This window comes from Akebia trifoliata, chromosome 2, assembly GCF_017979445.1.
Source record: "Akebia trifoliata isolate Shusen 1 chromosome 2, ASM1797944v1, whole genome shotgun sequence".
NCBI lineage: Eukaryota > Viridiplantae > Streptophyta > Magnoliopsida > Ranunculales > Lardizabalaceae > Akebia > Akebia trifoliata.
The window spans coordinates 27,377,098-27,388,001 of record NC_141376.1 but is presented as its reverse complement, the minus strand read 5'-3'; the positions used below and the strand labels follow the sequence as shown (position 1 = coordinate 27,388,001).

Sequence of the window (10,904 nt, the reverse complement as noted above, 5' to 3'; positions counted from 1 at the left end):
CTTTAACTTATTCTCAGCCATCTTATTTTTTTTATTGGGTGAATCTCCATTCGTGCATTGAATATGACAAAATTTCGAGTCTTATACAGTGTTCATTTGAACTCTTAAAACGTGTTTTTTTCATTGAATTCGTTATTTCTAAATCAACAAAGTTACTGATAAAGTACTAACGATTTTACCATATCACTGAACTCAATAATAATTTATCAGTGAATTCATTAATATAAAAGTGATGAATTCAACCCCCAAAAACATGTTTTTGGGAATTAAAATGAATAGTGTACGGGAACTGAAATTTTGACATAAGTAGTGAACGTCTTGGGAAATATCTTTTCTTTATTTTTAATCTTGATGTAATAAGTAAAAGTTGGGGTGTCAATAGCAGCTTTCTTTTTAAAACCATCTCTACACTTTAAACAAAAACGCTGCCAAACCAAAAGCTTAAAATAGAAAGTAGAAAACGATAGTTAAGGAAAAATAAGAAAAACAAAAAAGAAAAGAAAGAACCTCAAAAAATTGTTTAGAGATCGAATTTCTCGTATTGTTATTGTAGAAAATCCGATTCTGAAATGAATCCAAAACCATATACAAGCGATGGAACCAAGGAGCCTTCTGCTGCGAGGCGGAACTCCAAGAAACCCAAATGTGCGTTCTCTTCAACTAATCTCAATCTCTCTTTTGAGAAGTTTTGAAATTCTTGCTAGATTTATTTTTACACAATCTTAATGATGAAATACTGAATTTTTAATATAATGTGCGAATTTGGGGCATTTGTGGCTTAATTTAAGCAATTATTTTATGTTAAATCTTTAGAATGCAGTTGAAAATAAAATCCAATTTCATTATCAACTGTACTGGTCCATGCTCAAATGCACAAAGATTAGGTCATATATGTTGCATTGTATGATGATGATGATGATAATGAAGTTGCGTAATTTCAAATGTTTGTAACTGTTTCCCGAAAACATATTAGAATGTACAAAACAATATATCTTTTACTGAAATTAGAATGTTTCATAATGCTTTCGAATGCTTCGGAATATTTCATAATGTTTTAGAATTTTTTTCAAAGCATATCAAATTCAATTTTTCATTACTAAATTATCCATTAAAAAATGTTGTAACTTCTAATATTCTTTTAATCAAATAAAAGAATTTATAATTGTTGAGTTAGAAACTAGTTTAAGGTAGTAGAGAAGAAGAAGGGAAAAAAGAAAAAGACACGAGAGCTTGAGAGAGAATTGTAGTTTACGGCTGGTTGCGCCTTGCCCTTTTCATCAAAAATCTCATTGTATTGAAAATGGACATGTGGTACCACATTTTTTTTTTTTTGGTTGGTATAGGGTTAGTGGTTAGCAAATGAAGTTGGGTTCAAGGGGATTTGAACCTAGGACGTGGAAACAACACTTCACGTGTCTTACCACTTAGCTAAGTTGGCATTTCAACATGTGGTCCCACTTAATTACATATGCAATTATTTTCTGTTTTTTTTTTTTTTTTTTTTTGTAAGATGGCTGCCTTTTTCTTGCACATTAGTATGTGATTCACTTACATAAAAAAATATAAATTCCTATACTATCCTTATTTAACAAACATGATAACTAAAGAGTCCAACTAAAGCAAACATACACATTTTACACTCCTCCACAAGCTGAAGTATATTTATCATCTATTCCCAACTTGAAACAAATTCTGTCTGTGGCATTCTTATTTGGCGCCTTGCTGAAGATCTCAACAAGCAGGTTTTGTAATTCTACATATGGAGTAGAAATCTAATTGTTGGAGACCATTTCTCTAATTAAATGATAGTCCACTTCAATATGTCTTGTTATCCCATGATATTCTAGGTTACTAACCACGTGGATTGCTTGGTTGTCATAGTAGAGCTTAATTGGTCGTCTACTTGAATTACTTACTCTTGTAAGAGTGTACATAGCTATATGAGCTCTCTCGCAATTTGGGACATTGCACTATATTTGGCTTCTGCACTAGATTAATGTACAACATTCTGTTTCTTACTCTGCCATGTGATAAGGTTTTTTCCAACATTGCAGTGCCGACTTAGCTAAGTGGTAAGACGCGTGGAGTGTTGTTCTCACATCCTACGTTCAAACCTCCTTGAACTTAACTTCATTTGCTAACTACTAACCCTATACCTATAAAAAAAGGTTTCTTCCAACACATGTGCAATATCAAATGCTTGACCTCTTATTAGATGGAGATCTTGCTCAATCACTGTTTGAGTAACCTTCGACTTTGATACAGTCGTTTTCCCTTAAAAAAGTGCCATATCTTCATGTTCTTAAATATCTAAAAACTCTAGAGACAACTTCTGTAAGAGGTGTCCTTGGATAATGCATGACCTATGTATATCAGAGAGTGTGATGGTTAGATGAATAACTTTACCAACGAACCTTTTGTACATTCAAGGATCACTTCGGAGTTCACCCTAATTAACGATTAATTTATGATTTGGATCCATAGGGCTATCAATAGGCTTTGTACCCAAAAGGCTAGCCTCTGTAAGAAGATCGGTAACATACTTCCTTTGAGATAAGTTGATCCCAATTTTGATCTAGCTCTATCCCTAGAAAATATTTAAGAGGTCCCTAAGAAATGTGTCTATGGTCTTTTGTTCTTCTTGGCAGATATTATTCTGGCACAAAGATTTTTTGTTCTTAAAAATAAAGAAAAGAGTTTGAGAAGGTTCAATTGTCCGAAATGCATTTTTAGATCCAAGGATTCATCAACTCAAGTAATTGGTTGGTCGTACAGTAGTAGATAGTATTCGATGAAAGAAAGAGAACAAACATATAGTTGGAACAATCAATATTCATGATGCAACCATTGTTGCATGTGTAAAAGTGCTTCTTGAGATGTTTTTTCAACTTCTCAATACCTTTTCCATTGTTACTAATGATCACAATGTCATCCATATAGGCAATAATGACGATGATGCCATTTTAAGGCTTATCTTCGATATTCTTGGTTTGCTATTTTTTTGGTACAAGCAATTTAAGGCTTTTAGGGGGTTCTTTTTTGAGGGTTTTTATTTAATTGGGAGAATGTAATTAGGGAGTAGTTGCTTTTTGTTACTTTTTGGCTTCTTTGTTTTTGTACCTTTTCCGTGGACTACTTGTCCCCGTCTTCAATAAATTTTTTTTATAACAAAAAAAAAAAAAAAAATGCCATTTTATGCCAAAGAAAAAGAAGGTAAATATCCCTTTACTAAATTGAAAAATTCATCAATTTTTTTGGCAAAGTATATGCATGCTTCACTATTGGCTTGTGAGATGAAACTCGCATTATTTTCTATCATCTATTTTCCTTAGAATACTCCAATTTAACTAACGTTCGATAACTCTTTGTTGCAGACTCTAGATTTACACAACAAGAGCTTCCTGCTTGCAAACCAATTCTAACACCAGGATGGGTAAGTTTGGACTATCTCTAGTTTAGTATTGCTTTTACAAGTCACTTTTGTATCTTGTTTTTAATTTACTCTTAAGCTTGATCTCATAAAATCCACTTTAAATCTTTCAGGTCATTACTACATTCATATTCGTTGGCATTTTATTAATCCCAATTGGTCTTGCTTCCTTGTTTGCATCAAAACGTGTAATATATTCTAATCTTTCTCTATCCTTCTCGTGGATTCACATCTTGCTCTCATTAACATCTTTGATAATTTGGTGCTTCATATAGGTGGTGGAAATTGTCGACCGTTATGATACAGACTGTGTTCCTCAAAATTATAGCAAGAATATGCTTTTGTTCATACAAAGCAATGAGACTAACAAGACCTGTACCAGGATTCTAACTGTGAGTCTGATTCCTCTCAGTCTTTTGCTGCACTGATAACACATTTTTATCATAACAATGTGTTGAATGCATACTTTCAGGTTCCAAAGCACATGAAAAGTCCTGTATACATTTATTATGAGCTTGATAAGTTCTACCAGAATCATCGTCGGTATGTAGGATTATTTATTTCAAATCAGTAGTTGTTTTGTAAATTCCTTGTAATCTTAAATGAGTTCAGTTTGTTTTTGTTCATAAGGTAAAGTCTATTGAGATGGTTTCTTCATGTGTAACAAAGGCTGTTTATGGTCCAATTAGAAGGAAGTGCAAGTCTTAGGTTAAAAGGAGTGGAAAACCAAAAAGGTTGTAGAGCATCATCAGGGCCTTATTCCAAACGTTTTGTTTAGATAAATAAACATGTTCCTCAATTCAATTTCGTCTTCAGCCATGTTGCTCATATCCACTCAGACTTTTTTTATCTTCCTCTCAGCTTTTTGGAACCTTCGACCTGCACTTCCTTCTAAATGGTTTGCCTGTGTTTTTGTGATAAATGCCAAAAATTGATGCCAGACAGCCAAAGTTTTTACTCTAGTCTGTATTGGTTAGAGAGTAGGATTAATGGTTTAAGCATGTACAGCCTTTGGACTTGGGTATTTTGGTTGGCCAAAGGGAAATTTTGGCCTGATTTTTAGTACAGAATTGAAATAAGCTTCGTGGGGGAACGACATGTGATACCCATAGAACTGGGTTCAAAGCTGTCTAATTGGTTTTCACTGATGGGATCGGCTAAGGATGCAAAGCAGGTGAAAGGGCTGAAAAGAAGGATATTGCAGGTTTTGATTAGGCAAGATATGTTGGGCTGGAGATATGTCATACGGTCCTTTTTAAAGGGTTTGGGTTGGGGATTTTATAGCTGGATATGTATGGCAAGAACTTAATTCTAATAAATGTATGTAATAATAGAGATTAGTTGGTAAGGGGAACTAATGGAGAGTGTGGAGAGAGAGTGGGGAAATAGAGTCTAGAAGAGTCAAAATTGATTGCAGGTATTGATTAGGGAAGATATTTAGGGCTGAAGATATCTCATATGGTCCTTATTAAAGGGTTTGGGTTGGGGGTTTTATAGCTGGATGTTAGAAATTAAGGTGATAAATTAATTCTAAGAAATGTAAGTAATAATAGAGATTTAGTTGTTAAGGGGAACTAAGGGAGAGAGGAGAGAAAAGGGGGGAATAAAGTCTAGAAGAGTTGAGATTGTATTTTTCTTCTTTTTTCAATAGCACAATGGTCATCTTTTTTTAAGATAATTTAGTTCACATTAAGTGAAGAATGTAAATAGTATGCTAAAATAATTTATTTAGATAATCTTATATACATTAAAAATAAACTAAAGGAAATGCAAGGAACCTCAAATTTTCATGTGTAGATTGTTAGTATGGAAACTTCTAAAGCTAAACACTTGAGTTCTATAAGTGAAAAAACTATTATTAATATTATTATCAGTGCAAGATATAACAAAAACGCTTCTTCCCAACTTAGTTAAGACGTTAATATCTTTATATTCTACTTATTCTTCTTGAAAAAATCCTCGGCTATGATATTGTACCGTGTCAATACTTGTTTGCAGATATGTCAAAAGCAGAAGTGACAAACAGTTACGTAGCAAAGCCTATGAGCATGAAACCGGTTCATGTAGTCCTGAAGAGATGGTGAATCGGTCTGCAATGATTGTTCCCTGCGGTCTCATTGCTTGGAGTTTGTTCAACGATACATATGGGTTTTCAGTAAATAAGACGGTGTTGGAAGTCAACAAGAAGAACATAGCCTGGAAAAGTGACCGAGACAGTAAGTTTGGGTCCGACGTGTATCCTAAAAATTTCCAAAGTGGGGGCTTAATTGGGGGCGCCAAACTTAATGCTACCAAGCCCGTAAATTCCATCACTCTCCCATCATTATACTTTGTTTCTATCGGTCATCCGGTTTTGATTTGTTCTTCGTGCTATATGTGACAGTTGAGTGAACAAGAGGACCTTATTGTTTGGATGAGAACGGCAGCATTGTCGACGTTCAGAAAGCTCTATGGAAGGATAGAAGTGGACCTTAAAGTTGGTGAGAAGATAACAGTGGTTATACAGAACAATTATAACACCTATAGTTTCGGGGGCAAAAAGAAATTGGTTCTTTCAACTACAAGTTGGATTGGTGGGAAAAATGATTTCTTGGGCATAGCGTATCTTACGGTTGGTGGACTTTGTCTCTTCTTGGCAGTAAGCTTCATAGTTGTGTACATGGTAAAGCCAAGGTGAGTGACTTGCCTCTAAACTTAAAGTGCCCATTGTCATAAAATTCAGAGAATTATAGATCACCTAAGTTAAGCATTTCGTGAAGCACCAGTGTTTCTAGTATCACTTTTAGGAATCTAAGAAAAATGACACTTAACAAATACATAAGTTTACTATCCAAATTCCGAACTCATCAATTTCAAATTAATTTGTACCACATCCTTAGTTTCATACTTTCTAACTTTTAATCCCTGAAAAAAAATGCAATACTTAGAGTGTAATAACTGCTCTAACCAAAAAAGCATAACAGCACCTAATACTGGAAGGGCAGCAGAGGTGTCGGTTTGGTCATAGAGAGAAAAATAAACATAGGAAGAAACAAAAACTAGTGGAAGAAGAAGTTTTAGAGATTATGTGTTGATTGAATTTTATAGCAGGAACAACTTTATAATTATGAAGAATTTTATGCATTGATGCTACAAAAACAAATCTAAAAGAAATACATGTCCCATAAGGCACACGTCTGAGACAAAAGGCGCCAAAAAGGTGTGAATGCTCCCCTTAAGCTTAGCCTTTTGAGTGCCTCTAGAATAAAGCATAAGCTTTTGGGGAAAAAAGCTGACTTAAGTGTTTCATGAGAGCCTTGCCCAAGGCAAGCCTCAAGACGTAAGTCTTCAATGCCTTTGAAAACATTGGATAAGATCACCATATTGGACTGGTATTTGACTAATAAAACATAGGTGCAACTCACCAGATGTTTGGTCACTTGGTCTATAAATCATCCCTTCTGTAATGTGACATATGTTTGGCAAAGAAAGAATGCTTCTTCTCATCTTTGACGCAAGTATGCTTCTTATTGTATAGAAATATATTAGCCATTCCTCTGTCCTTTTTTCTTTATGATTCTTCCATTTTCCGTCATTCTTCCCCCATTTTTCTTGATTTTTGTGTGGAAGGAATTTTTGACTAGCCCTGTTAGTAGCCTTGTCGAAGAATGAGAGGTTGTTTCACATACCGTTAATCTGTGAAGAGTCTCTTATGGGAAGCCTAATATTTTAGGAGGGCTTCTATTACCACAGCTTTTACTAATGGCACCCCATGATTTTTGCTAATTATTTGGTGACATACATATGAATTGGAGTGGTGTTAGCAAACGTTGGTATGGCAATAAAACCTCTCTATTTTAAAATATTGTCCAGTATTTCTTTCACTTGTTATTAATTATTATTTATGGGTGAACCTTTATTAGTGTTGTTATTAATCTTACTATTTACAGGGTGCAACTTACTATGTTGGTTGAGTCTGTGATTGTTCATACTACGTTGGGGGTTCAAAATCAATCCTCACCCCAATAACCACAGACCCACTTGCCTTGGAAAAAAAAACATGAAGAAAAGAAAAATAGAAAGGGAAAGACAAATTGTAATTTTTTTTTCTAGTTATCTGAAGTAAATAGAATAGGCATCATAGACTGTATTTTGAATTATAATTTCACTCATGGAAATGTTCAGATGAGAAAAATATACATTGTTGATTGTTCTCTAGTATTGCTTCGAAGCTAACTGAGCTTGATGTGGCTTTCTGTAGGCCTTTAGGGGATCCATCTTGTTTGTCATGGAACAGAAATCCCGCAGGACATTTAAACTAGGGACTTCGCAATTCCACCAACTGGTTGAGGTCTGTAATCATCTTTTGCTTAAATACTCCAATCTGAGTGTATGTATTGCTTTTCTGTATAGGGAGGGAATATTTTTCAATACTTGAGTTCTGTCATACTTGATTCTACTTCATGAGCTAAGAAATTTAGAGATTGCTAAGTTGTTCAACGACATTTGCCTTTATTGGCTTGATTAGTCTAATATGCTTGTGATCCTATTTGGTTATTTCTGTTTTCTTGTGAAAGACCTAAAATTATGGTAGTTTTTACAGTTCATGTGATTGAAAATATACGAGCCTTTCAAACCATTAATATATATTTTACTTTCTCTATCAACTGTTCGTTGTGGGGATGGATGGTTCTAAACTTGAGGTTTCTCTTACATGCTTTGAGTGGAGATTTTTAGTTTTTTCCCTCCTTTCACGGTTGTGAAGGATAGCTTTACATTTAATTGAATGGAAGAACATGGTTCATTTAGCCAACCTTAGATTTTTGGGATAAATCTTTGGTGACGATGGTGACCAATTTATTCATTCTGTATAACTTCCTTAGACTTTACGAAATGCTTTCTCAGGCGCTTCCTTAATATTTACAAATTAGCCGGGTAAGAATGTTAAAAAGGCTGAAATTCGGTTTTCCTAATATCCAATTTTTGACCGATCAATCGTAAAGTACATGATACTCATTAATCATATGGCTAATTTATTGTTATGGCCCCAAAAGATAAGGGTGAAACATTCCGCACCATTTACTTATTGGTGCTTTTGGTTTATTGGTGAGGTTCGTATCAAACGGTATCAGAGTCAGCACAGTGCCTTTAGTTCAAATCTCGGAAACAAATATAGTAGCTTCTCCTCTTCATCTCTTTCGCCATTTTCATATTCTTCTTTTTTATCTCATATTTAGAATCAGCAGCAGTTGATACACTTTGTTGGTGAGCTCATCATTGTCGATTCTATTAGCAGCCTTTTGTATGTGTTGTGACAATGAAAAGTGTAAAAAATTTGTTTTAATTCACAAATTCAAATCAAATGTGGTAGAGGTATGAAGGCTTAAGCTTCTTGGTCATATTGAAGAAGGTTAGCACATTCAACCACTGATCCCACTTTTTGAGACGGTGAACCGCCACAGTTTCCTCTATAAGCTCATGAGAACATCTGCCATTTGTTCCAGGATAGTCGTACATTGCTGGTTTATTCGAATATCGATTCTTTGCCTTGTTTCCCATCCTCAACCATTTCCCAACCAATTTATCCTCCGGCCCATACGTGTCGTTAGCTGTTATGCATGAGTCCCCTATCCATTCAACAAGGTCCCAAGACAATGCGAACCCCATTCCTGACATGTAATCCTTGAATGGGTTCTGACTAGTGCAAGGGATGACAAACCCATAATACAAATCAGTTCTTGGTAAAGGCTCTAGTGATGATGCTAATGGAGCTAGCCTTAGGAACACATCATCGTCTGCCTTCATGACATAGTCGTAAGGACGAGGAAGAATTCGTGGGAGTGATGAGAAGTACGTGTAGGTCTTTCCTGAGTTCATGTTCTCGGTGCAATTTAGTATGATAATGTCATTGAAACGAAGGATTTCTAGAGCTATTAATACCCGTTGCTCGGTTTTGGTGAGGTTGCAGAAGACGAACTTTACATCGATTATAGCAATGGGAGAAGATTGAATGCCATAGATGAGACGGAGGAAGTGGCGGCGATCATAGTTGTCGGGACGAGTGAGGATTCCGATCAGAAGGCTGAATTGGCGAGGTGGGTTTGTTTCAAGGATGGCATTGTTGGTAAATAGTAGGAGGGGGGACTTCATATGGAGGGTGAAGAAGAAGAGGAAGAAGAAGAGTGCAAGTGAGGATAAGAGAGCAAAAATTGTTCTCTTTCTTTGCATCATAGTCTAAATTTGGTTGGATTAAGAGAAGAAGATAATTGATAAAATATGGTCATTTGGATAGTGAGATGAGGTTCATGCGTTTCTTGTTGTAGTTTTTTTTGTGTGGCAGTAACGGTAGTTCATCATGTTTTTTCCATGAAAAGAGTTGTAAAGAGGATTGATGCTTGTGCTAGTGGTGTGGAGCTGCTAAATGGCGTGTCTCAGAGAGAGAGAGAGAGAGAGAGAGAGAGAGAGAGTGTGTGTGTGTAAGCGGCTCTATACTTAAGAGGGGATAAAAAATTTAAAAACTGAACCTATAGAGAGGAGTGAAACTAGTTTCTTACAATTTTTAGGACTGGAATCATACAAAAATAACCTACCTTTTGATTCAATGAAGGGCGCACTATTTGCATCCACTTAAAAAGTGGGTGAAAAGAGTAATTTTATTTTTAAGTGGGTGTAACGAGTAACATTCAGTCTCCTCCCTCCTTTGTCTTCTACCTCTCTCTCTCTCTCTTTCCATTATTCATCTACGTAAGTTTGAATAAGGATTTTATGATACCAAAAGCAATACCCTTAGAGCTTGTAAAATAAGTTACCCATGATCATGGTAATCCCAACTCCTAGTCTAGGAATTGTTAGAAAATCTCGTGGTGAAAAAAAAACTTCAAATGAAACTTGATTTGGTGAGTTGGTATCTAATTCTCCAAACATTGAATCGGTAGGATTCTATCAAATCTATCTAAAAAGATTCAATAGATTCCTATAATATCCTAATTTCTAGGTTCCTTTTGAGTTTTTTCAGAAATAGATTCAATGGGATCTTACCAACTCTTAATAAATTTTTTTGATATCTTCTTACTCGTTATTTATTAGAAAATAACATTTAAATATGCGAGAAAAGCAAAAAAGTGGGTGCAAATAGTCGGCCCCTCAATAAAATATGGGTCATAATTGAATGACTGGTGACTCCTCACGTTCCATGAGTCATTCTATGTTCCATGAGTCATTCTATCTACATCTATAAAATATATTTTAAAATAACAATATTTAAAGTTAGGTTTAACATTTTAAAATTTAAAATCAGATATATTTTCATCTTTCTTTTGGTTCTTGTTAACATCTGCCTAAGGGCATGCGTTAAGGTGCATTAAATACACTTAAAAAAAAAAAAAAAAAAAAAAATTCTTACCTAAACTGTACTAAACAAGTTCTACTAAAAAATACCCTCAAATGCATATTTCCAAGATGTATTTCATGCATCTTAACCTATGCCCCTAGGACC

The 10,904-nt window shown here is 34.9% G+C and overlaps 2 protein-coding genes across 2 annotated transcripts; one reads left to right on the top strand and one right to left on the bottom strand.

Annotated features, from left to right (window-relative positions):
- Window positions 1–466: 466 nt before the first annotated feature.
- Window positions 467–7,966, top strand: LOC147410012 (ALA-interacting subunit 5-like). Its single transcript, XM_086432201.1, has 8 exons — window positions 467–645; window positions 3,375–3,433; window positions 3,544–3,618; window positions 3,706–3,822; window positions 3,903–3,973; window positions 5,429–5,729; window positions 5,814–6,103; window positions 7,671–7,966. The coding sequence occupies exons 1-8, from the start codon at window positions 570–572 to the stop codon at window positions 7,729–7,731; spliced, it is 1,050 nt and encodes a 349-aa protein (XP_086288327.1). The 5' UTR covers window positions 467–569; the 3' UTR covers window positions 7,732–7,966.
- Window positions 7,967–8,597: 631 nt separating this feature from the next.
- LOC147410011 (beta-1,3-galactosyltransferase pvg3-like) lies at window positions 8,598–9,638 on the bottom strand. Its single transcript, XM_086432202.1, has one exon. It carries the CDS (start codon window positions 9,635–9,637, stop codon window positions 8,768–8,770), a length of 870 nt encoding a protein of 289 aa, XP_086288328.1. The 5' UTR covers window position 9,638; the 3' UTR covers window positions 8,598–8,767.
- Between the last annotated feature and the right edge of the window lie 1,266 nt (window positions 9,639–10,904).